Source organism: Pongo pygmaeus, chromosome 2 (genome assembly GCF_028885625.2).
Source record: "Pongo pygmaeus isolate AG05252 chromosome 2, NHGRI_mPonPyg2-v2.0_pri, whole genome shotgun sequence".
NCBI lineage: Eukaryota > Metazoa > Chordata > Mammalia > Primates > Hominidae > Pongo > Pongo pygmaeus.
Window position 1 is genome coordinate 45,957,938 of NC_085930.1, and position 27,573 is coordinate 45,985,510.

The 27,573-nt window shown below is 43.9% G+C and overlaps 1 protein-coding gene across 8 annotated transcripts in view; it reads left to right on the top strand.

The window, feature by feature from the left end:
- BOC (BOC cell adhesion associated, oncogene regulated) overlaps positions 1 to 27,573 on the top strand; it is a 76,319-nt gene that overhangs the window by 16,451 nt on the left and 32,295 nt on the right. For 5 of the 8 annotated variants that reach the window (XM_063661639.1, XM_063661634.1, XM_063661636.1 and 2 more), the window contains 2 exons: positions 22,204 to 22,381; positions 23,037 to 23,315. The exons of the other annotated variants lie outside the window; for them this stretch is intronic. In XM_063661639.1, the coding sequence (XP_063517709.1) occupies positions 22,300 to 22,381; positions 23,037 to 23,315 (361 nt within the window). In that variant the 5' untranslated portion in view covers positions 22,204 to 22,299. The remainder of the gene's footprint in view (positions 1 to 22,203; positions 22,382 to 23,036; positions 23,316 to 27,573) is intronic. 8 annotated transcript variants of the gene reach the window in all.

The window sequence follows — 27,573 nt, forward strand, 5'->3', positions numbered from 1 at the left end:
TTCCTGGATAGGGAAGCCCCAGAAAGATGGAAGTGGGGGAAGAGCCAGATGGCTCCCAGTGTTGAGTCCAGAGAGTCGGGGAGATAGGCCCCTCAAGGTTTCCTCTGGCTGTGACCAGCAGTCCTCTTTTCAGGAGTAGGGCTGCCTCTTTGGCCCAACCTTGCAGAACCCTCTTTTCCACCAAAACCTGGGCAGTCACTAAAACCTGCCTGACAATGCAGCTTGCCGTAATTGAAAGGACATTGGGTGGTTGGGTGAGTGGGGATTTCTGCACGTTGGTGCAGGATTGGGAAGGTTTGAGGGGATCTTATTCTAGTTATCTGACTGAAAACAAGTGTTTTATTTTGTAATTAAAAAAAAAACTTTACTCTTTACTCTTTAAAAACTGAAAGAGCTATAAAAGCACAAAGAATAGTATCATGAACCGCATGTACCCATCACCCAGATTCAGCAATTATCAAGACAAACAAGTGTTTGGGTTTTTTTTTTCTTTAGTATGATTTTGTTTTCATTACTGTGCTCTGTATGCAGGATAGGTCAAAGATGGATACCACAAGGTTACTCTTTCCAAAGGAAGTGTTTAATCTGCTTTTCTTCCACCTTCCAACAGTGAAGTGAAAGGAAAGAGCATTGGCCAGGTACTAGGGTTTGATTTGTGATTGTTCCCTGGTGCTCTGAGATGTTTCTGTGCATCTCCTTTACCAGATGTTGAGCTTGAATTTTACCTTTGGATTCCCAGAGCCTACTATTTAATGGATGTTCAATAAGCATTATTGACTTGTGAGGCAAGTGATTTCATGAGACAGTGGCTTTCCATCTGGACAGGTGTAAGTAAGTTAGTGCTTAGCTCACCATCCTGGGGGGACAGGGCAGATGATGGTGTAGAGTTGAGGTGGGGGCCATTATTCGAATCCTGGGGGACACTGAGAGGGAAGGACAGAGCCTCTCAGGTGAAGGATTAGGAGTACAAGGCTCCTGATTTTGCTGAGAAGGAGGAAGTCAGCAAGGAGGAACAGGAGAGACTGGGGCAGAAATGCTCTCTGTTCCTGGCCCCCAGATTCAGTCATTAATAGGCCCTGGGTGAGGTGGGTCAGGATTATGAGAACGAAGACTCAATCTCCAGACCCTTTTTCTGGGTGGCCACAAGCAGCCTGCAAGCTGCCTGCACCACCAGGCCCCACGTGCCATTCCAGGGACTGTTTTATTCATTTTAAAGTTGGCAGGAGAAAGCAGGCAAAGAATGGGGCTATTCCAAGTGTTGGGGGAGTGGGGTCCACTTCCTGTCTCTGGAGTGCACTGCAGCCCGGCTGCTCTGAGCTCCTCTGGGGCAGGGCTGGGTTGGGTATGCAGTTAAAGAGTATGAAATGGGGTGTTGCAGGGACAGGAGGGAAGACACTTCAAACCCTTCCCCTCAGATCTGATCCCAGGGTGTAGCAGAGGCCTCAGGCAGGGTGCCTCCAAGACTCTTTCAGCAGGCAACCTGCCCCTCCCATCCCTGCCTGGTCTTTTTCAGTTTAAAGTTCCAGCGTGCTCCTCCCCTCCCATACATGCATGATGTATGTGTGTGTGTGTTTTAATTTTTATTCTTGGCAGAAGTTAAGACACAAGATGGATTTGGAAGGAGATTAAACTAGTCTGGGTATATGTTGGGCAGCAGGCAGCTTCATTCCTAGACTGGGAGGGCCGGGAAGGAGTGGGGCTGCAGCTCTGAGGTGGGGGTAGAGGGTTGTCTCCTCCCCCAGTAGGGACCAAACTGAAAATCGACTCCTTCGGGAAGGCCAGGAGCTAGAAGCTCAGCTGTTAACCCTTTACAGCTGGTTTCAGTGGAGCCAAAGCCCTCTGGTCTGATCTGGTATTAAGAGGATGTTGGGACCATTGGATGGCCAACAGCTGTTCTACTTCTCAGTGGTCTGTGAGCCCCTGGAAGCTGCTGGCCTTGTTAAAGCAGTCATTGGTGGCTTCTCAGGCTTTGATGTCCAAACGCTTAAATTTGCACATGCTTGGAAAACATCTCACCTCTGCTAGCATCTACCTTACGGCCATCCTATCCCTGCCCCTAGAAGCAATTGTTCCTGGCCCCAGTCAGCAGCAGTCACTATGGCTCAGGGACCTGTTCGTCACCTTTGCTACTGTAGAGGCTGCCTTGGCCCCCAAAGTAAATGTTCTTTGCAATGGCGGCCTCCTCTTTCATCTTTATTTCTGTGCAAAGAAGAGAAAATGAAGAATCTGAAAATCCAGAAAATATCTGGGGAAATCTGAGAGAAGCTTTTCAGGAAAAATGTTTTCTTCCTTAAAATGTATTAAGATATTTAATTTGTGAGAGAAAAAATATTTATTTTAGCTTTAAAAATTATAAGAATTTCTTAGAAATGATACAGTAAGGAACATCTTTATGCAAAGTGTTCAATATCAAACACCGTATCCAGTGCAGAACATTTCTGGCAGATATTCTTTACCAAAATGACCCCAAAATCCACGGCAGAGACACCTGCATTGGGATTCTTAACCCTGGCTGCACATTACTATTTCCAGGAAGGAGTGGTGAAAATATTGATGTCAAGCTCCCCTCTCTCCAGAGATTCTAACTTCATTTGCTTGAGGTGCTGCCCAGGCATTGTTATATTTTTAAGTATCCCCAGATGATTCTCCTGTGCAGTCAGAATTGGGAGCTTCACATTTAATGTTATCAGAGAACAGAAGGAAAATGAGAGAGCCTAGGTTAAGAAATGAGAAGCATCTTCTTGTCTCTCAGTACATAGTGGTGCATATAACCTGGATCCTAGATTCAAAGCGCTGCTACCAATCTTTGGGCTGTATTTTGATACTCAGACACTCAGGACCGACTGTAGGTGTGGAGAACTTCCGGAACTGCAGGTGCAAATGCATCTTTGGGAGTACGTATGCAGAGTACATTGTGAGAATCTGCCAAACCAATCCATCCTGAAACATGGTGGCTAGTGCATGATTCCAACTCAGACTTACTTTTTTTTTTTTCTGCCTTTCTTAATTCCTTTGTTGAAAACAGTTTTGTTGTATAACTGCTTTAAGCTGCCAAGGACCCCAAGACCAGCAAGCAGGGGAAGCAGACAGTCTAGGCTTTGAATCCTTTACTTAAGCAAGTTCCTTAATCTCTTTGAGTCTCACTTGCTGCATCTGTGTAATGGGATGAGAATGCTACCTACCTCATATAGTTGTTTAGTAGTTAGACAAGATCATTCATATGTATTAGCTCATTATCTTGTACATATTAATTCAACAAGTGGTCAAATAATTTTTAAGATTTTATATTTTTGTTGTAAATATATGCCTCAATCCCATGTTGCAACAAAATCTAGTGTAGTACATTCAGTAAATCTCAATGATTTTTAACTTGTATTTACAAATCAGTAGGAAATTAGTAATTTAGCAGGAAAAAAGGCAATCTTTAAATGTTAACTTGCTCAACATGACTATTTCAGCAAACTAAGTATTAGATGGTATATTTTATATAACTTACTAAACAAAGCAATTTCAGATCTGTAAAGCTTGTTAACAAAATATTAAATGTATTTTCTTCTTTTTCCCCAAAAATACTTATCCACATGGTGTGAATGCAACAGAATCCTGGAATTAGGGGAAGTGTTCTTTATAAGCTGGAGGAATTGATTGCTGGAGATCAGACATAACATATTCCTTAAATGTGATCATGGGGCAAGGAACAACATTTTGTGGTTGAAGGGGTGGTTGGGAAATGAGGCCTATGGGAAGATGGGAAAATAAAATATCAGTGATGGCATGAGAATATTTGGAGATAGCTTTTTTCAAACTTTCCTTTTTAATTACAAAAGCGATGCTACATACCTTGTTTGACAATTTCCAAGGCATTTAAAGCAAAAAGGGCAAATCCCCTGATCTTCAGAAATAACTGATACTAAAATTTAAGTGTCTCCTGACATTTTCCTATGACAACCCAGATAACTACACACCACATATTCATATGTAACTTTTTAAAATTATAAAATGGGATCATGATGATTTGCAAATTGCTTTAGGACATTCTCCAGGAACCTCTTAGGCCAGTATTTCTCAAAGAGTATTTGGTGAAGGTCTCATCACTAATGGTACTCTGAGAAAAAAGGATAGCTTTGTCAAATGAGTCCAAGCCTGTGGGTGCAGATTTTAGTGCATACTCTCTCCCCCTCTTGGTGATTCATGATGCATAATAGCATAATAAAGGCTCTGAAAAGGCCTGCAGTAAAGAAATCTGATTAGCTTTTCTTAATGTAGCATTTTCCTAAATTATTTTCGGTAGCATATTTTAATATCTGGTACGTTTTTAGAATATTCCTCACTAATCTCCTTTCCACCACTACACCCCCACCCCTCTGCCACTATAACCTTGTGAGATAGGCAGGAAAAGAGCTCATCTGTTCATTTAATCAACAAATACTTATTGCACTCCTACTATGTGCCAAGCATTGTGATTGATGCTGGGGATATGTGAATGAACAAGATAGAAGGCTCTCTGTCCTCATGGACTCTCACTGTTTGCCTGCAGCATAGTGATGGTATTAGTCACATCCATCATTAGTCATGATGGATGGCTGTGCTGTATGCACCTGGGAATGGCAGAACCTCAGCAGGGGGATCCTCTTTGCAACTGGTGGAGCCTAAGAGCAGGAGGCTAGAATTATCCCCACCCCCTCTGCTCCTTCCCTTCTTCATGCCTTTCCAATTCCCCACACTTTGCTCCTGCTATAAACAGTGGTGCCTGATCCAGCTGGCAAGGCTCCATGTGTTTGTTTTCTCTGCATGTGCCAGCCTTGCACCGAGGCCACTGAGCTTCCCAAGTTGGGGAGAGCTGGCAGGGGTTGGGGCTGGGGGCTTCCAGCAGAAGGCAGGGACTGATTGACAGACCAACTGGAGCATGCTTCAGATTTCCAAATTGATATTTATTTAAGTTTTAGGTGATTTAAAAGAACTTTGTAATTGAGAAAGGAGGGATTGGAGATGAAGTTGGGGACTGAATGTGTATATTTGGGGGTCAGGGAGGTGGCAAAGAAAGTGGGTTTGTATGAGGTCAGATGGGAAAGAGAGTAAACTGTCATGACTCCAAAGCATACTTAGCAGCTAGAGCTGGAGCTGGAGCTGTTTGCTGTGTGAGTGTGTGTGTGTGTGTGTGTGCACACGTGCACATGCCTGCCTGTCTTAGAGGTGGAGAATGCACATGTCCAAGGCAGGATGCTGGGCCACCCTATGTGGAGGTATCCAGCCCCTGAGATATTGCCTCTTCTTAAACCTTTTTTGTGAAGTACTGGGGATGAATCTGCAGTAAGCATTAGACTAATGAAAATATTCCTAAAAGTAACCCTAAAAGGAATTATTCAGATTTAGTAAGTTGCTGTCACTTATGGGATACCTACTTAGTGCCAGTCATTGTTATAGATGTTTACTAATGTGATCTGTTTTTCCTTCAGCATCCCTATGCGAGTTGATTTTGTTGTCCTGTGCCAAACTGGTTCCTTTTAAAGTTCGGGGTAAGGGTTTCTTGCTTGCATAAAAGTCTAGGAGGAACGTTGTCCATGTCGCAGTGCAGCCAGATGCAAACTGAAGAATGGTAGCTTCTCACCTCTCATCTTGGCGTTGACTTCAGCAGTTCAGCTATTTTACCCCAAGGCCTAGCTTTTTATTTGAATGCGTCAGATTTCCTGCAAGCATGCATGAGCATGTTAAGGATTGGGTGTGTGTGTGTGTGTGTGTGTGTGTGTATGTGTGTGTGTGTTGGGGGTTGGAGCTGGCTTTGCCTGGCATCTGTTTGAATCAGCCCCAGAGAAAGACAGGCCAAGATGCAGCAGCCTGATCCTCATTCAGTCCGGGTCACAGCACCTGAGACCTATTTTGAGTCATGTGGAGGGTATAAATACGGGCCTAGGGCCATTGGTTGCTTAATCATCACAAGGAAGGGGCATAGAGAATGACTGCAAGTGACAGCTTAATTGGAATTGGTAGTAATTATGTTGCCTAACTAACAGAGGAAATCAAAATGAGTCTTTTTAACTCCCAGACCTCCCTAAATGCCCAGCTTCTCATACCAAGAAAACAGCTCATTGCTAGTCTATGTGACTGAAGTGCTTGCTCCTCTCCACCATGACCTATCACCTTGGCATCTCAGGTGAATTCATTGCTATTCCTGCGTCCTTGGTCTAACAGTCAGTTGAACCCTAAACACTTAACAGTGTGCTGGGCTCTGGGGGCATGAAGAGCTGGGGACCTCACCACTGCCTAGTGGGCTGCCTGACATAGAATGGGTACTTGAGACCTGCCCATCGAATGGAATTGAGCTTCGTCAGGCACCTACTTCTCTTTACATTCTTCTTCTCCACATTCAGCCCACCCCCACCCACCCCATGCTTGGAAGGTCTTACGTCCCTTCCTGCCTTCTCCACTAATTAAGAACCACGGTGGGCTCCCAAACCAGATCCCTAAGGGAGATAGGAACGGGAATATCAGACACTCATGTATCACCTTCCCCTGCTAAAGCTCCACTTTGCAGCCAGAGTCCCACCTGGGATTCATTAGATCCAAACTCCATGGACCAGTTAGGCCTGGAAAAGACCTTAGAGGTAGGAGGTCTTTACAGCTTAGCAAACATTCTTTGAGTACCTGCTATATGTTGAGGAGGAAGACTTATAAACAAGTAAGTTACACTGCAGTGTGAAAATGACAGTGTAGGTGATAAAGCTGAAGCTTAAGCGATGCTGACACATAGACTTCTGTTAGCTCTAGGGCTTTTTCCTGCCTTAACTGACAGACTTTGACAAATCTTCTAGGACTATGTGAAGAATGAATATAGATGATCGAAAGGGAAATTCTTTTAAGACTTGTGAAAGAAGCTGCATTGGAGAACTGACCTTCCCATGTACTGAGGAGGGCCTGTGTGTGTGTATGTGTGCACATGGGCATGTGCACACGTGTGTAGGAACCTGTGTACATTTCTTTTATCATTCTCCTGATGCTTTTGTTAGTGTTTCTGGCTCCCTACCTGTTCTTAGTAAAATCCACAGTTTATCTTGTAGCTTAACCTTTCTTGAGGCCCTGCTACGTTTCAATTTTGGTATAATAGAAAGATGTTGTCAAAGCTGATGGGGGCTAGGTCCTAAGCTCATCGAAGACTGGAGGCTGTGCCTTGTTTTCCTCTACATCCCCTAAGCCTTTTGTACAGTGTGTGGCACCTAGAGGGTGCTTAGTGTCGGCACTGAATTGCGCCCACTGCCCACCAGGGACCTGAACCTCTCATCAGGAATGACTTTGGGATTGCCAGCTGTTCTATCTGCTCCTCTCAGCATGAACACTAAGCAGAGTGCCTTGTTTTTACTCCACTTGGGAGCCATATCCTGTTGCCTTTTTGGATGATTTGGGGGAAATTCCTTGTCTGTGGTTCCGTATGTGTTGTAGGCTGAGGGTTGGCTTGCTCCCTGGAGCGCTTCCTGGGATAATACACCTTGTTCTTCTCAGGGCTCCATTGTTTCCCACAGGCACTTTCAGATGGAGTCAGTGTTCCAGTCTTCCTCTGAGCCTGTTTATAATAGTAAAGTTTGTGTTCACACACTGGTCGCTAGTCAAATGGGATCGGTTTTCCTTTGTGTAAGACATAGGACTTTAAGCTCTTAAGATCTGCTTTAAGTGCTGTTCAGGTCCTGGGACTGTTTGTTTACATGCCTTTTGGTTACTGTCCACCCAGGCTTTAAACAATTCCTTTTACATGGGTTGTTTTGTCAACTGTGAGCACCTAAAGGTTGGGAAGTAGATGCTCTTATTTCCTTTTCAGCCACTATATTAGCATTTTAGTTCATTTTACATGACTTGTGTGGGTATAGCCCTGGTCATACGTTGTAATTAGAAAGAGGGATGGAGAAAAAGAACAGGTGGTTTTGTTGTGGCTTTGTGCATTCACTGAATGAGGTCAGAGGTGAGCTCCTCTCTGGGGCTGGGAGTGGGAGTCCAGGAAGGATTATAGGGGTATGTTTTCCTTTATATAAACACTTCTCCACAACGTCTTGTCTCATTGACCTACTGTCTGATGAGGATATTTTCCTTTTTCCCTCTGAACAAGTAGAGACACTGTGAAGAAATTATGATGATTATTGTCATTATCATCAAGAGTGCAGACAGGGCATAAGTGGGGGAAGGTGAAGAGGTTATTAGCTTAAGTGATATTAAATGCTGACTAGTGTTGGGTACAGATGGAGACATTAGGAACTACATGTTGCCAAAAACTTGGGAACACTAGAGCATTCTCCATGGATCCCTATTCCCCAGACCTATTTCAAGGGTCTGCAAAACATATATAGAATGTGTTTTTAAAACAACAAAGAATATTTCTTGAACTTCTGATGCATGTGTGTAGGGTAGAAGAATCAGCCCATTGCTTAATTTTGTATAGGAAAGAGCAAAGAGATGAAATCATGTGTGTCTAGAGTTGTTAAAGTATATTATGTCTGGCAAGGATGTGGAGAAAAGGGAATGCTTATATACTGTTGTTGGAAATGTAACTTAGTACAACCCCTATGGAAAACAGTATGGAGATTTCTCAAAGAACTGAAAATAGAAGTATCATGTGATCCAGCAAGCCCGCTATTTAGTATCTACCCAAAGGAAAGGAAATCATTACATAAAAAACATACCTGCACTTCTGTGTTTATAGCAGCACTATATCACAATAGCAAAGATATGGAATCAACATAAATGTCTATCAACATATGATTGGATAAAGAAAATATGGTATATACATATATATACCCATGGAATACTGCTCAGTCATAAAAAAGAACGGAATCATGTCTTTTGCAGCAACATAGATAGAACTGGAGGTCTTTCTCTTAAGCAAAGTAACTCAGAAACAAAAAGCCAAATACCACATGTTCTCACCTGTAAATGGGAGCTAAATAATGTGTACACTTAGACATAAAGTTTGGAATGATAGACATTGGACACTTGGAAGGGTGGGAGGATGGGAAGAGGGTGAGGGATGAGAAATTACCTAATGGGTACAATGTACACTATTGGGTGATGTTTACAGTCACACAATATATCCATGTAACAACACTTCACTTTATTATCCATGTAACAAAACTGCACTTATACCCCCTAAATCTACAAACATTTTTTAAAAATTTTAAATAAAAGATGAGCAATGAACATTTTTTTTAAAAAATGGAGCATGTCTTTAGGTCTTAAAGGATGTTGATCTATAAGCCAAAAAGGTGGCATTGCCACTGCATTAAATCAGGCATCCAGTGAATGGCTTTTGGAAGAAAAGTTTCATGACCCCTGACTCCTGAATTACTGCATGATTGGTATATGCCAGGTTGCTTTTGCGCATTATCTTACTAACTTTTTTAAAGAGCTCATCAAAGTATTACCATTCTTATTTTCACAAAGTATAAACTGAGGCTCAGAGATACTAAGTAACTCACTCAAGGTGATCTTCTGTGAAGGGTAGAAGAGCTTCAGAAGCCAAGGCTTATTATGGTTCTTCAGTACCTGATCCTGCTGAGCTCCAATGCTGTCACTTAGTAGACAAGCTTTGTCTATAATAAAATTTGAGATGAGACCTAAAGCCCTTAAGTGATAGAACATCAGGAAGGGTTTTGATAACATATCAAAATGGAGCCAGTAACACTCTCTGGTTGGTAAAGATTAAAAGTGATGGTGGATATGAAGCAGCCAGCCGTGGGCTCAGCACATCATAGGAGCTGGGGTAAAACTAGGTGCCTTTCCCACATCTCTGCTCCCATCCCCCCTGCCCTTCTCATGCTCTTTTCTTGATCATCTTAGGCCTGAACCTGTCCTCTTTCTCACTCCATACTTTCTTATTTCTCCCTTTCCCATCCCTCTTTGCCTGCCTCCTTCTACCCAGCCTCCAACTCAGGGCCATGGTGATGGTGGCACAGGCATGGTCTCATCCTAGATTAGATTCTCCTGCAGCCCAGTGGCTATAGGAAGCCTGAAGCCACAAGCATAGTTGGGTGTTCATTTTGGAAGATGAGATGAGAAGGAAAACAAAAGAAGCTTCTGGAATGGAACCTCAAGGCACAGGAGCATCTGCAGGGACACAACCTTCTGTCCTTAAAGCACTTAGAACCTCATCAACATTCAGCTCCCCTCCAGGGTTGCCCACACTGACGTGGGGACCTTTTGGTTTTGAAAAATAAAGGTCACATTTATAGTCCTTTCCCCCCAGGAAAAAAAAATGGTTCCACCATTGATAACAGTGTGTCTCTCTCTGTGTGCCATACATGTCCTTGGTCAAGCTAACGTTCTTTCTTAATCCTAGATTTCTAATTTGACCAAACCCTTCAATCCAGCAAACACTGAAAAAGCACCTACAATGTGCCAAGGCTTTTCTAGGTGCTAGGGTTACCAAGATAAATTTGACACATCCTTGCCTTCAGTGAGTTTATGGTCTGGGGTCAGAAGAAAGAGATAAGAGATATATGACAGACAGATGCATGATCAAAACCCAGAAATCCCTGTAGAAATGTTATATAAGGTGTGTGAGATGCTACGGGAACCGGAATGAGGAGCAGCCACAGAAGGCTTCATAAGAGGTGACATTTGAGGTAAGATTTAAAGATAATTAGGAGTTCCATGCGTGGAATGAAGGGAGAAGGGAAAGGTGGTTCCGGTAGAAGAAACAGAGAGTATGAAAATGCAGCCTCCCCAGATTTTAGGGCTTACGGGAGGCAGACACAGGAAAGGTTGACTGGAACCCAGTTAGAAAAAGCCTGGAAGGCTTTGCATTGGAATTTGCACTTTATTTAATCATACTCAGATGGGGAGCAATCAGAGATGTGTCTTTTGACTTATTCTCTTTTTTCTTTAACTGAACTCCAAATAGGAAAAAAAAATCATAATTTCTCCATATTTTTAACTCAGCTGCTTTTTAGAATGTTTCAGGCCTCACCCAGATGCTCACTTGCTTTTTACGAAATGGGATCTATATTACTTTTCTCATCTTTTAAACCTTTATTTTCATGTTGCTACTTGAGCTTTATAATTATCATTTTAATAGCTACATAATAGTCCATCAATTATTATGCCATAATTTACAGAAAGCAGCATGGTAGAGTGAAAAGAACCAAGGGTTTTAGGATCAGGCAGACCTGGCTCAAATCCTCACCCTGAGATTTACCATCTATGTGATCCTGGACAAGATTTTAATCACTCTGAACTTCAGTTTCCTAATCTATGAAATGGGTTGACCATACACACACCTTAGAGGGCTACTGTGAGAATATAAAATTCGATGAATTATGACAATGGCCTGTAGGATGTGCTTGCTCAAGGAATAGTAGCTTCCCAGTTATCTTTTACTGTTTGGTTGAGCTTAATGTTTTAGAAAGAAGGTAGATGGCAATGCAGAGGCTGATTAGATGGAGAGAAGACAGTGCCTGAGAGCTAGTTTGAGGGCTCTAGACCAATGCTGTTCATAAATCAGCCACTAGCCCATGTGGCTGTTGAGCACCTGAAATGTGGCTAGTCTAAATTGAATGTGCAGTAAATACAAAAGATACACTAGATTTGGAAGACAGCATAAAACAAAGCGTAAAAGCGTCTCAATTTTTATCTTGATTACATGTTGAAATTATAAATTTTGGATATATCATGTTAAAAGACATTACATTATCTTCATCTGTTTTTTTTTTAAGTGGGTACTAGAAAATTTAAAATTACATAGGGGGCTGGAATTATATTTCTGTTGGACAACACTGCTCATGGCAGAGGTAGAGTCCATACAACTGATCAGATACTGGGGCGGAGAAGCAGGGATAAGCAGGAGACAAGATGACTCCAAGGTTGGGCAGCCAAGTAGGTAGCAAATCTTTTCATGGCTTTAGGGAAGATAGGAGAGTAGACGAGTTTATGTTTGTATAAGCAGGTTATTAATGGGTGTCCTCTGAGCAGTGACATAAAAGGCAAGGATTTGGTTTAGACTAGAGTAACTGTCCCTACCTTCCTTATGAGTTGGCATTTCAGGCTCCTTCCATGTCACATACTGTACATGCTTTCATTCCTGCACAGGCTTGTTAGGGATACTTCTTCCCACCCCTATATGCTCACAGCCCACATGGCGGGCTTGTCACCAGGTTCAGAGCATACTTGGTACCCAGAGGCTTCTGGAGTGAAAGATTACTGACCAGTGTGCTCTTTGCAGGGAAGGTTGGGAAGAGCTTGGCTGCTCCGTGGTGCCCTCAGAGTGCTCCAAGACTGGCTTGCCAGAGAGCTCCAGATAGCTCTGCTTGCCCTTTTGTGGAGCTCTCCTCTGTAAGCCATGAAATATCCTGGGTCACAGTAACCCAGAGGAGGACTGTACAGAAAAAAGAAATTGCAGGGAAGGCTTCCACAGGGAGGCTAACTGTTCACAAAGTCCCGTTAGACCCAGCTCAGTTGTGTGTCTCCACCTACTCTGGCTTTTCTAAGATTCCAGGAGTCATCAGGGAGTTCATACCGAGGACCAAGTTGCTGAGACTGGCCTCTGGATAGCATTTCAGATAACCGCATGATACTTAGGTTTGAGAGCCAGGAATTGAAATTGTACCTGGCCTCTGAAATAGCCAGTGTACCATTCCCTGCAAAATTGTTGGGATATACGGCCTTGGGTTGAGCTAGGAAACTAGAGATTGATGATGCATCTCGGCAGTGGATAAGAACAGGGAATGTAGAATGTATCAAGCTTGGAAGGCAAAAAACAACAACAACAAGCACAGTGTCTGCCTTGGTTTTAGCAGTTTCAGATGACTTAGCCTACCTGGCTTTGGTACTGGAGGAGGGGATAACAAAGGACACCTGTGAGATACTCGCACCACTCTGTCAGGGTTATTGCCACACATAACAGTAGGAGCCTTTTGCTTCTCCTAAAGCCATTTTCATCTGCCCCAACCCTGACTGTGGTTGTCAGGGAGCGTTCCAAGTTGTTTGTCACTAGTAGTAAAACTCTAAGAGCACGTATTCATTCAGGAACCATTTATTGAGCTCCTTCTATGTGTTAGAAATACCACAGGATTAAAGTTTCAACTATAGGGAAATACATGAAAGTTCTTTTAATTTTCCTTTTTTTCTATCCTGATTTAAATTTGTGATTTTTTACAATCACAGAACAAATAGCTTTAGGTTTTACAACTTATGAAAACTATCCTTTGAGGAATTCTATCATATCTTGGTTATGAATTTTATTTTTGCTGCAAAGATGGGAGAAATTTACTATGTTTCCTTCCTACATTCCCTGCTCCTCCTTCCTTTTTAAGCACTGCAGAGGAAGATGCCCTTAGACCTCAGGCATCCCCAAGCCTGACTTCCAGCAGATATACTTGTGACAAGGCCCACCCTACTAGACAGCCCACTCCCGTAATGCAGAGAGGCCCCTAATGCCCTTAGCTTGGCTGTGGCAGACCACACCTTCACCTCCTCCTCAGCCAGAGCCAGAGGAACCAGAGGAGGAAATGGGCCAAACTTGGCAGGCTGGTGTGTCCTCTGCCCCATAGGGGTTTATTTCTAAAGTGGTTTCATCCCAGCACCACATCTGTGACTTCTCAAGGCCACTGGAGAGCTGAGAATTGGCCACAGGCCTGATAGCCCAGGAAGGTAGATATCACTGGCCTTAATGACCTTGTATTGACTGGGATTGAGGTAGGGCTGGGGTGAGGATTCAAGAGACAGAGTCAGAAATACCTAGGCATAGGTGGCTAAATATGAAGGTTTGTGTCCCCAAAGGCCCTGATGGTTGGGTGCTCTTCCAGAGACCACACTCACCCACCCATACTCCCTTACACATGTGCAGACTCAAACCTGCACACATCTGCACACACAACACCAAGTGTTCCTGGCCCTGTGTGGATGCTGCACCCCTCTCCCCCTCTGCTCTCCCGGGAACTCCTACTTCTCACTTCTCCCCAGCCCCCAACACCACCATGGCAGTCCTCACACCTAACCCCAAAGTCCAGCCTTTCCACCAGCCCCAGCCTCTCTAGATTAGAGCTCTCTGGGTACCAGGACCTTTTGAAAGGAAGAAAGAAAGAAAAAAGGAGGAAAAACAGAAAGAAAGTGGGAAACAGAAGAATGAAACCGGGAAGGGGCAGTGGTGCCTTGAGCTATCTCACTGCATTACAATGAATATGGACTCTATTAAGCTCCGTTCTGCCTGTTAGTGTTTCCCGGGGCAACACAGCCCCCATATGGCAAGCATGCAGCAGATTAGGGTAGGCCCCAGGGCCGCATTGAAGGCCAGTGGCTTGACTGGCAGTTGAACCCCCTCCCCACCTCCCCCTACTCCTCACACTTGACACTGCCTGTGTTTATCTAAAGCAAGGAGGGGGGGCCATTTGAAAGGTTTTTGTCCTGACTCAGAGAAGGGAGGAGGAGGAGGCTGGAGGCAGGGTGGAGAGAGGGAGGTTGAGGGAGGAAGGAGGGTGGAGGTGGGGTAGAAAGGGGAGAGGCGAGGAGGGAAGGCTTCATAAATATTCAAGAGGAGCTCTGAATGAAGAGAGAGAAATAAAGCAGATGGAATTGTGTTAAAGAACAGCACAATCACCCTGTTTTGAGCCCTCCAAAAACAAAAAAAAAGAAAAGAGAACGGCCTTCTAGGAGTGTAGGAGCTGCGTTTATCCAATTAGCAGGGTTGTCAAATTGAATTTATATGGAACAGGGGTGGGGGAATTGAGCCGGGAGTGTAGAAGAAAGGAAGTGGTTTTCCTTTTCTTTCGGTTTTCCAGTTTAGCAATAAAACCCCCCACACCGTGGGTAGATTTGTAGATTTTTTTAAAAATCTCTTAAAAGAAATGAGGTCATTTTGGGGAAGAGGTATGAGTGACAAAGAAAACTCCCCAGTAACTTTTTCCTCCAGTGCTGGAGCGGGGAGAGGATTAGACGTGTTTTACCAGAAGCTCGGTGGGCAAATCAAAAGATAAGACCTCTTCTCCTTGACTCAGATGGCAGAGGTGGCTTCTCTCTATGGGGGGTTCCTCCCCGAGGAAAGATGCTCTATCCTGGCTCCTTCCCTTTCTGCTTGCCTTGATGGTGAGTGGAAATAGGCAGTGTTTGTTAGCACTTTGTTATAAATTCTGGGTTCAGTGAGAGGAACCCAGGTTTTGCTAATCTCCCCAAAATGCCACTTTGATTATATACTCCCTTGCTCTAAAACCATCACTAACTCCTCTCCTTCTGTGGTATGAATTTTAAACTCTTTTCTCTGGTCTTCCACAGTAAGACCCAATCTCAGTGTCCTACCTTGTCTCTTTTCATTCTTTTTGCGTACGTCTCCAAAGTGGGGTGCAAGTGCCAAGGGGAAAAAATATAAGCAATTCCGTTGGAGCACTGTAAGATAACAGTAGAGATTCCCTTAATGTTTTTTTCTACCTAAAAAAGGAATAGGAAAGAAATTCAGCTTTGCTAATATTTAATATAGGGGTTGGCAGTGGTGCCTTCGGTCTGTACATGAGGTTGTCATGTGTCACAACAGTGTCCCAGGCATCTCCATGGGTAAACGGCTTGACAGTGTGGGGGCCTCACTCGTTCATTCACTCCCCAGTTTTCCTGTTCTCCCTTAAGTGGATTTACAGATTATATTATTTAGTTTAACTAAATTAACTCTCACAAGAGGACAAGTGGCTTAAAGAGATTGCTACAAAGAAACTGTGTTGAAGAGAAGGCTGATAATCCAAGCACATGCAAACAGGAAGAAAACAGCAGAGCTGACCCTTTTCAAGCCACAGGAGGGAGTAAAAACAATGATAATGGAATCACTTCTGATGAGAAGTCAACAAAATAATTAACAGTCAAGCAGACTATTTGAAAGAGATTACACCCATATCATTAGTGATGATACTAATCCTAAATAGGCGTTCTACCTTAAGGTATTAGCTAATGCTATTTTAAGACAATCATGGTTAAGGAGTTATTAAAATATAGTTTCATTTTTACCTACTCTTTTTAACATTTTAGTTCTGCAGTGCGTGTATGTGATTTATAAGTAGAGAAGTATGCACATATTAGGGATGTTTGCCCAGAATATTTCACTCAGGTGGTCGTAGGATTAGGGAAGTTTGGAGATCACTGTTACAGATAAACCCACCTGTTTGGCACACCACCCTCACCACTCTGCAAACACAAGACTAGCATTCCCACCAAGTCGGTATCACCTTCCTGCTGTGCCCTCATCCCCCTTGCTTGTACATACCTCAAGAGGCCCAGTTTCAAATCCTATTTCCAGAACACCTTCCCTTAAGACCTGAACTGAAAACTCTTTTCTGCCTCTGCTCTCATTTGCCACTTCACATTGGTGACTGAACTGATCAGTGAACGTATTAAAGAATGCTAAAGTTGTTACAGGAGAATAATCACAAAATTTCAGTGGTTTTGTGCAACAGACCTCTTCTCATGTCACATCTTGAGCTAATTGCTTCGATCTTATAGCTGTGCCTTCTGAACCATGTGACATATGGTCACCAGACTGGCGAGGCAAAGATGGAAGCAGCTGTCAATCTCTTAACCGCCATGGCCCAGTAGTGACACGTGAAGTTCACTTACACATGTTCATTGGCCAGCACTAGTCACATGGCCCTAAGCTCACTGCAGAGGAGGCTAGGAAATGAAGAGGAGCTTGTGGATATTTGCTGGGTGCTAGTGAATTTATGTCCCAAATATTGCTTTAAGCTCCTAAGGACTGAATCCATTTTCTAATACTCACAGTACCTTGCATATTGTGTTGTATGTAGTAGAGTATAGCAATATTTTTTTCTTCCCAGTAATATTAATAATTAAAAGTCAAGGCACACATCATTTGTTAATAGAAGACTCCTTCACAAAATTTGGATGAGGAATAAGGTAAAATATATTTAGAGGCTGGCTAGAGCATGACTTATACTTAAAAACATCAAACTGTTGTTTGTTTTTCTCCCCTATTTGACATCAGAGTGTTCTGGGTAGATGTTCCAGATATTAGTCTAGAACTGTGCTGTCTAATGTGGCAACCACTAACTCTGTATGGTTATTTAAGTTAAATTTAAAGAAAATTAAAACTTCAGTGTCTTAGTCACATTAGCCACATTTTGAGAATTTCATAGCCCTGAGTGGCTAGTAGCTATCTAGTGCTTTAGACAGCACAAATATAGAATATTTCCATCATTGCAGAAAATTCTATGGAAGGGGCTTATGCAGTGAACAGTAGGAGATTTTTATAGATTAGACTGTAGATGATGAAAGGATAAAAATGATAACACAGAAAGTTACTGTTATAGATAATGATCCAGGTAACATTATTCTTATGTATACGGAAGTAAATTCAGAAACATTCTAAAATTGTCTTTGAAACCGTTTCTAGCCAATTGGTTAATGTGGCTCCAGAAACAATTTGCTAGGAGGTAGTGTTAAGATAGTAAAAGGAGCACTGGACTAGGAGTGAGAAGACCTGACTTGTAGCCCAAAGTCTCCCTTCTGAATTAGCTGGGAGACCTTCTACAAATCACTTAGACTCATTCAGCCTTGACATATCATTCATAACATTCAAAACACATTAGGCGTTACTCTAGGATACTTTTTTATTTTCTCTGAGGTCCTTCTGAATTTAAAAAAATTTTAATAAAAAAATTTTTTTAAATTAGGTCTGTGTGTCAAATACAAATTTTTAAGTAAAAATGACCTTTGTTTTTTGTATATACTTAAAGGTATACAACCTGCTGTTTTGATAAGCTTTCTTTCTTTTTTTTTTAGAGACAGCATCTTGCTCTGTTGCCTAGGCTGGAATGCAGTGCAGTACCTGTCATAGCTCACTGCAACCTCAAACTCTTGGGCTGAAGTGATCCTCCTACCTCAGCCTCCTCAGTAAACCTTTCTTAATTCCTTCTCCTAAGTCTATCTAAACTCACATATTCAGCCCTCTGAAAATTGGATTCATTTATTTCCCCAATATTTGCCTCAATGCCTCTCTTCTGTGCAAGAGTACTACCCTCTTTCTTGAGATAGGGGGCTGCCAACACTTGCACCCCAGACACTTGGCATCACCTTCTAGGAGCAAAGCTTTCCCTGCCTTTAAGACAATTGAGAAAGGTGATTCTTACTCTACAAAATTGGGAGCATGCAAAATGAAAAGTAACTTAGAGCAGGATTTTTTTCTTTTTCATGTAGCTAGTCCCTCTCCACCAATGGAACAAAAGACTTTGTCAGATCGTATTCTTGCCACTTGAAGAATGTTTTTAAGAAAGTCTCTTTGTGCTATCTGCTGCATCACACTCTCTCCTATTCAGCTTACCTTTGTTATTGGTCTTAGGACATCCAAAGGGCATGTTTTGTGTTTTAGATCATAGAAGCTTCCCTTTCTGAGACAGCTGCCATGGCATGGGCGTCCAGGGGATGAGCCGGCGGCTTTTTTGTGGTGTTGTCTCACTCTTGGTCCAGTTAGTCAGCCAGCCTCTTGGGAGGAAGTGGAGCTGGCCTCCTCCTGATGATGATCGACTCTCAGTTGTTTGTAATTTTCTCAAAAAATAAATACTCTGAGGCTACAGTTTCTCAGGATTGGTCTTAACCCCAGAGTGTGTTTTGTTGTTGTTGTTTTTGGAAAGTTTCAAAAACATCTGTTTGGAAGAGATTATTTCAGTAGAGAACATGTATGTCAGCAGTTAAATGTTTCAGACCCATTTTCTTTCTTTTTTTGTGTGTGTCCAAATAACCCTTTAAACTGTCAAGTACTTAGGCCTCAATGAGGTATCAAATGATTTTGATATTTTTTTCTTGATTTCTCCGCTTTTTCTCAGAAAATGACTAAGGAAAATAAGAAGGATCTTAGGTATATTTTGCATTGCCAAGAAAAATAATAGGCCTTATTGTTGCCTTCACCCAACTTTGAAATTGTACTTTGTTCATTTCACAATGGGACAACGTTACACTGCAATTAGGTTCTCCAGCTTAAGCCTTACTTGCCTTTTTTCCCTAAACATTAAAATAAAGTTCTCAGATAACTGAAATCTCTAGAATTATCTTTCTAAACCAAACTCACTAGGTAACTTGGTTCAAAAAGTAACTCACTTTCCCCAGATACTAAATAAAATGTATCATTTTATTCATTTATAATTTTATTTATTTATTTATAATCATCATCCAGTGACCAAGCCCCCCAACCTTCCCCAAACATAGCCATATTTTTTGGTCATAGTTCTGCTTTTACATGAATGAGACCCCACACATCCTGTTTTGGGGTCCTTAAAATGGTACTTCTTACAACTCTGTTGTGGGTATAAATGGGTTAATTCCTTTCTCCCTCTCTGGATACCTGCACCTTCTCACTCCCTCTCACTCCCAATTCTTTTCTCCTTGTTGTTTTTGAAAGCAGGATGGTGGCTGGCAGCAGCAACAGGATCTGTTTCCATTTTGAACCTTATAAATTACCGAGGGTGCAGAAGTAACAGGAATTGTTTGGCTGGTCCTTGTTAAGCAGGAGGGGGTCTGGGCTGAATTTCCTCAGTAAAATATTTGTTGCTGTTACAACCCAAACACCTCTGTAGCCACTGTGTATTCAGATAAGAAACAACCCTTCCATTCCTCTTCGTCTGCTTGTCCTCTTTTGCCCTTCATTACTTTATGTTCATTTTCTGTCTCCCTACCTCTCTTCTTCCCTTTCTTCCTCCCTCCCTTCCTTCCCTCCTTGGGGCATGGAAGGAACATTTGCTCTCAATTTTCTTAAGGGCCTGGGGAAATTGGGGCATGACTCGAACAAGCTAGTTCCCTAAAATCCCATAACTGGGAACTCATGCAATGATCTATATAAATACCTTATCTCATTGGGGAAAAGCAAATTAGAGAATTAAAGCAAGTATCTGGAAAATTGAGAGGAAACCAAAAGCTTACTTTTTGGTGTAAACTTTCCCTCTAGAAATCACTGTTAAAATGTCCCACTGTTCTACATCAACTCTGGTTGCTAACCACCCACTGGGTACAGAGCCCTGATGGAAAAAAAAAAAGGAAAAAGGCTATTCTTGTGATTAAAAGCACAGAGTTTTGGAATCAGCCCAAACTGGGTTTCAATCCAGTCCTACTGTTATGCGATCCTGGGCAACTTAACTTCTGGAACTCAATTTTCTGTCCTGTAAAATGGGGATATAGTCCTCACCTTGCAGGGTTGATGAGAAGGTTAAAGGAAATACATTGTATAAGAGCTTAGCGAGTTCCTGGAGTAGTGGCAGGCACCCCCAGCTCTCCACCACCACAGCCCCTCCCAATTGTACTCACATCCTTTGCAGCTTTCATGAATTTTACTTTGCCAATAATATGACCCTTTGATTTACTGAATTGTTTGAAAAAGAGCAAAAGCTCTCTCTCTACACCAACGGGAAATTATCTTAACTTGCCAGGAAATAACTTTTGAAAAACTTCTTTAAAAATGTTCTTTCAAATCCCTTTTAGAAAACATCCCCTTGTCCTATCCCAGAGTAGTGCTGAAGTCTTGTGAGTCCTCTGATGTCGAAGTTATGAGGCAAAGGGAGGAAATACAAACCATCGGGAAAGAACTCTTGGAAAACATTCCGAGCATCCACAGAATGCTAGGGGCTGGGGTCCTCCATCTGGTTTGGAGGGGTGCTCATTGGGCAGTGTGGATATGGCCCTCCTCGCCCCTTCTGCAGCCAGGCAGAAAGCCAAAGGACCACAGGTCTTGGGGAAGGGAAAGGTTTAGGTTAATTCCAAGCACTTCCCAACACAGCAACAGTCCCCTGTGTCAGGCATGTTGGGTGTCTCCTGTTTCTTACAGCAGTCTCTGCAGGCAGCCTGAACTCTAGGACTGACCAGCACAACACATCTCTCAGTTGAGAAGCTTAACTACTACTTCTGAGTTTTAAGTGGTGACTGTAAATCTTCGAGAGAATCTCTGGTTAGGTAGATTGATCTAGAAGAGTTAACATTTTGAATGTATGTCACACTCCTAGAAATATGCTATTAATATTGCCACAGGTGAATGATCCACTGTGCAGATCACTGGAATGTTGCCTTCAACGTTATCCAAACTCATTTCAATGCCTCCCTGCCTAATAAGGCTGTTGATACCCCATCCTTATTTGCTAATGTTCTATAAACCCATCAGTGAAAAGCACAGAAGCAAAATCTTTGTTTTGGCTGTGACAGAAGTGTGTGTGTGTGTGTGTGTGTGTTAGAATGTACACTTGCCCATGTGATTTTGATAAATCTTGTAAGGACCATAGCTTAAGAAAGGCATAAAAAAATTGTGCCTTCTGGAACAGGAGATGCTACTGTTCTAGGCAGAGAGGGTGGCTGATAGCTGAGGTGTGTTGTCAGATGGCTGGAGGTGCAGTGTGGTCTGAGCCTCAAAGCAATGTTGTTCTGGGTGGAGATACAACTTGGGTAATCGAGAGTGCAGATTTTGTAGAGACGGAAAAGTTCAGAATTTCTAGCACCGGGAGCAGAGAGAAGTGGGAGCTAGTGAGTGAAGCGAAAACAAGGCTCTGTGCCCTGAGAAAGTGAGGGGTCTTGGCTGGCTTATGACTTTGGGCTGTGTTTGTACCTGTGGGAGTAGATGTTACGGACAAGCTGAGGAGAGTAGGGTGATTGCAGGAATAAAAGGGAGTTTTCAGGGATCTAGGCATAGAGCTGGGGTGAGGGAAATCAGAGCAGGAAATATTTCATGAGTCACTGAGACGCTAGGATTCATTCACTTAGTAGCATTCCCTGCAAGGGCGTTCTGTATGCATCACACACACGGCACTGCTGTCCCGCAATAGTCTGCACTAACCACATGGCAGGGCACATGGCTGTGACCAGCTGGCCTTTTGCAAGCAAATGGTAAGAATAATCTCATCTGTTCTAGCATCTGTGCCAGATAGTCACTGTCCTGTGCCATGGATATGGCTGCAGGCCTCAGCCTCTCTGTATCCTCTGCCCCTCCTCCTTGTTGCTGTCCATCCACTGGGCAAGACTCCAGCATTCTTACTACAGTAAAACCACTTTCTAGCTAGAGAAAGAGCTCTAGGGGGCAACTTATAAGAAGCTTCTTTTAGATGAGAAATGGCACGATAGTGTTCTTTGGTCTTCCAGCAGCATGACCAGGTCTCTAGTTTGAATGTTGCCAACAGGGAATGAGGGACAAAGCCAGGCCCTGTGGCAACCACAGGTGCACCCCAGGCATCCTCATCATGGCCATTGCTCTCCGTTTCTCTCTTACAACAGAGTGTTGCCGGGGACGGCAGTATCTCTTTGTGTGACCCTGGCGACTTATGGGACGTTGGCTTCAGACCTTTGTGATACACTGTGCTGCGTGGGACGATGACGGCGTGGAGAGGAACAAGGCCTGAGGTCACACTGGCTTGCCTCCTCTTAGCCACAGCAGGCTGCTTTGCTGACTTGAGTGAGTGCTTTCCTTCCCTTTCCCTGCCCTTACAGTCAAATGGAAACATTCTGCATTCTACAATCACTCTTTAAAAAGGCCTTCTTTACCTGGATTTCAAAGAACACTTTATTCCCACTGGCCTTCAGGGACACAAGAATACAAGATGAGACATGATCACAACAACATCATATTGGTTACAGTTTGGTATTTGACTCATTTCAAAGCTATACCAGAGGAGGAGGAGAAGTAATAATAATAACTGCTTTTTTTTGTGCACTTACCGTACAGTGTCACGGCAGGCAATTTACACATATCGTTTGCAAGCCTCATGACAACCTTGTGAGACAAGCAATATTAGCTTCATTTTACAGATAAGAAACGGACACTTCACAAGGCTAGAGTCACATGGCTCAGAAGTAGTGGCACTGGGATGAGACTCAGGTCTGTCCAAATGCAAAGCCCAAGCTCTTGCCTTTACAGTACATTCTCACTCCACATCTACTCTCTGGGAGCAAAGGCAGGTTGGGAAATGGACAAGAGCAGTAGAGTCGGAGAAAGACCAACTTCTCTGGTGGCCACTTCTGGAAGACTTCCTGGGTGCAATGCTTCTAAAAACATGATGTTGTTTTCTTGGGTGCATCAGTTCATTGCTGCATCCCTGTTCTTCCTCCAGATGAGGTCCCTCAGGTCACCGTCCAGCCTGCGTCCACCGTCCAGAAGCCCGGAGGCACTGTGATCCTGGGCTGCGTGGTGGAACCCCCAAGGATGAATGTAACCTGGCGCCTGAATGGAAAGGAGCTGAATGGCTCGGATGATGCTCTGGGTGTCCTCATCACCCACGGGACCCTCGTCATCACTGCCCTTAACAACCACACTGTGGGACGGTACCAGTGTGTGGCCCGGATGCCTGCGGGGGCTGTGGCCAGCGTGCCAGCCACTGTGACACTAGCCAGTGAGTCTGCTCCTTTGCCTCCCTGCCATGGTGCGGTCCCTCCTTATCTCTCCTACCCTGAAGCCCCCACCATTCATGCTGCCTCTTGTTAGTCTTAGCATGAAATGGGCCTTAACTGCAGAAATGTCAAATCGGAACAGTAGCTGCCTACTAATGCCCAGTGATGGGGGACCCTTGTGCCCTTGGAAAACCTCACTCCAAGTAGAGGCTGTATCTGGAGTGAGTGTCTACAGAGAGCGGAATTGGTCAGTGCTCTTGAATGGCAGAACTGTTCCGTGGGCCCCAGAGCAGGGCCATGCTGTACCTTCCTACTTGGTCATCCTGTGGCTGTAGGTGCACTGTCCCAACTGCTCACACACTTTCCAGTCCCCTCCCTCCATTCTCACCACAGTTACAGTCGGAGCAGGGAGAGACAGGACACCAAGAGACATGGGCAGGGCCATGTGTAGTCTGGTCAGAGCCCGCCCAGCCCAGACTTGGCCTCCTGTCTCTCTGTGAGGGGCAAGCATAGTCCAAAGGCCTGGTTTATAAATACTAGAACATAATGAAAAGGAAACTGTGTGGCAAAGGGATAAAGGGATACAGAGAAAAGAAACAAGGAAGAGATGAGGTGACAGTTTGGACCAAGGAAAATGCCAAGAGAAGACTTCACACTACCTTTTTTTTTTCTGGTTTTGCCATCTTTTATTCATGTTGTTACACTCAGTATAGGATAGTTTATTAAAATCATTATGTCTGTAGACATTCTATTTGTGATACAGAAATTGTGTTATTTCTGACCTCTATTTTTTCCTATTATGTGACAAAGAACATAGGTCCTCAGACCAACATGTGGAAACCAAGGGCCAAATGGCTTCTAAGGTCCCTCCCAACTGAATAATTCCGGTAAATTCCATTTCCATGCACTCACTGACGGATCGTCCTAATAACCGCTCTTATTTCTTTTATGCTTGTGAAAGGCATAGTTTTTACAAAATTACTTGAGGGTGTATTATAAAGATTCAACAGAGCAAAGTAAAGGCCAAGTGACTTGACATAGTCATAGCTGGAAGAGGAGCCTTACCAAGACAGGTGTTTCTAGTTGCCATTATACTTATTCTGCCTTACGAGGACCCATTGTATGAGGCTAGATGGAAGTGAGTAAACAGACGTCCTACCTTTGCATATGACTGCCACTTGGTGTGCTGTGTCCCAGGCACAACACATACACTATCTGATTTTCTACTCATTTTATGTATGGGCACATGAGACTTGATGGATTCAATACAGCACTGAAGGCTGGAGAGCACCCCTGATAGCCATTCTTACATGCTGAGCCTGTGGCCAGGAAGCTTAAAGAACCGCCTCCAATTTGGCCCCTTTCCTGGTGCCTGAGGTGTAGAAAATAGGGAAACTTGTTGAGACTTTAATGGTATTTGGATTTAAACTTTGAGAAGATTTCCAGGGCTTATTCCCTCATGACTCAGCAGCACCCCCTTATCCCTGAAAGCCCTGCTTTGAGCATCCATGTCACCATCATCATCATCATCATCACCCTTGTGGATGACGTGCTTCCAGGAGGTTGGTGGTGCTACATCATGGGGCTTACCTAAGGCAGCGAACTTTTGAAATGCCCCTCTATCCAAGACAGCTGGGGTTCTTGGGGTGGGTGAAACTTGAGTCCTGGGAGGAGAGTAGGGAGGGATGGAGAAGCAGTAACAGAATGGAGGAAAGCCCCTACATGCCCTCCAGTCCCCAGATCCCTGGGGGAGCTTCACTCTATGGGTCAGTGGAATGGAGGCTGCCAGGATTCCTCTTTTCTTGGGAAAGTCAAGCAAGGCCTGCCCTTTTCTCAGAGGGAAGGCAGAGTATGTCCTCAGCTGTCTACCTGAGGAGCCAGGCTGACAATGGGCTGTATCTCGGAGCCCCTCTCACAATGGAGCCACTCCTCTTTGTGGCAGAAGGATCACCCATGGAATCTGAGTGCCTGTCCTCTGGGGAGCAGCCTGTGAGTGCTCAGGGAGGGAGGCAGGCCGTGGGTGGCCAGGGGGCCCTCCCTTCCAGCTGTGCTTGTTGGGCAGGGGCTGCTATGAGGCTTGGGCGTTGAAGGTAGAGGGTGCAGAGGGGTCATCTCATCACGTCAAGAAGGGCTGAGGTCAGAACTACGTTTCCTATCATTGTACACTTCCCGCCTCCACTTTCATATTTTCACATTATAACTGCATTATAGAATGTTTAGGATATATATAAAATAATCTCTCATAAGCCTGCTATCTTCATATAACCACCACCATCATTTTGGAGTATACCCTTCCAGTCTTTATCCCTGCTCATATTTTTATGTTGTAATGATACAACAAATACACAAGTTCTTTTCTCTCTCTTGATGTTGTATGATAAGCATTCTCCATTGGCCATATGACCATGTTTACTTTTTTATTGAGTATAAAATGCATACAAGGCCTGGCACATAGAGATCAGAGATAATTATTACAATATGGCTTACAACTGTAATCCCAGCGCTTTGGGAGTCTGAAGCAGGAGGATCATTTGAGGTTGGGATTTTGAGACCAGCCTAGGAACAAAAATTTTTTTAAAAAAAATAGCCAGGCGTGGTGGCATGCACTTGTATTGCTAGCTGTCTCGGAGGTGGGAGGACTGCTTGAGCCCAGGAGGCAAGGCTGGGGTGAGCCAGCCTCTTACAAATGAGATGTGGCTTTTTTGGAGACCCTGTCTCCAAAAACCAAATAAATAAAATGCATACAGTAAGGTACACAAAGTGTACTAATCTTAAGTGAACAACTGATACATTTTTCATGTACATCCACCCATGTAACCATCCCCCACGTCCTCTCATGCCCCTTCCTAGTTAGTCCACCCTCCCAGCCCCCACCAGTACTTACGATTGTAATTACTAGTGGTCCTAGAACATCTACCTTCTACGCTTTTCCTGTTGCTGGACAATTAGGGCCTTTCCAGTTGTTGATTATTACAAATGAGATGTGCCTTTTAGCAATGCATGTGCCCTTAAAGAGCAGCACTGCTCATCCAACATGGAGGTTTCATCTGCAAATGGGCAGCACAAGTCTGTAGAGACTCAAGACCATAACCATTCATTTGGCCTAATTAGGAGCCAGGCTGAACCTTTTATTGTTTGGGAAAGGGAGAGTTGGAGAGTGGAAGATTTATCTTGGAGCCCTCCTTCTGCTTCAAGGTGTATCTGTGTGAGGAGAGACAATTTATTAGCCTTCATTTTAAAAATATTCCTGGCTGCTTCTTTCTCTGGTGCTTGAGGGGATCTGTGGTTGGCAGAAAGGACAAAGGGAAATGTTTGGTTGCAACCCAAGAAGGCACAGTGAGAGAAGAAGGGGCTTGTGCAGAAGCCGAGCTGGGCTTATTTGAAAGCCAAGAACTATTGGCTTGTCATATAGACATGAATCAGAAGGCTAAATGTTTGGGCCTGACTAGAAAGAAGAAGTGCTGAAAGTTGAGAGAGCAGGCATGGGGGGCTGTGTCATGGAAAAGAGAGAGTTGGTGGAGTGGAACTGCAAAGCTTGGAGGAGGCAGCAACGAGGTGGCGGGAAGGTGGGTGGAGGCAAGTGAAAGGGGTGCTGTCTTTGGGTTAATGCCATTAGGGGATCTGGCCCAGACGCAGCAGTAGATTAAGTTTCTGAAAGCACATTCCTGAGCAGAATAGGGGCTGTGTTTTGCTGGTTGGCTGATGTATGAGGGAAGCCAAGTGGTAGACGGGATTACCGAAGGCAGGGTCTGCATTTAGAGGAAAGACTGGGCAGCGGCGTGCCGGTGCACACGCATGCACACCCACACACACTCAGCATGGTAGGCTTCCTTTTCCTCTGGCCTCTTCTCCACACTTTCCCATGTTCATCCTCGCACAAAGCAGTTGCTGTCTGGCCTACCTGGCAAGATGCCGCCTCCTGCATCCACCCTCTAGAAGGCAGCTATAGGTCATGGGGCTTAGGACCAGGCTTGAGGATTCAGAGGTGGAGAGGAGGCCTCTAGCAGAATAATTTTCTGGTCCAGTGTTGGAAGCTGGAGGGTCCACTTGTAGTTCACCCTGACCAGATGACATCATCTTTTGATTTTCAGTAAAATGGAGCCAGAAGTCAAATCACCTGAAGAGTCTCACCTGCGCTCTCTCCCTCCCTCCACCCCAGGTTGTCCTGGCCATGTGGGTTATGGCTGCTGCATGCTCTGTGGAGGTGCCCATCTCGCTGTCCTCTGTGAAGGGTTTTTTATTTCCTATTTAACCTAAACT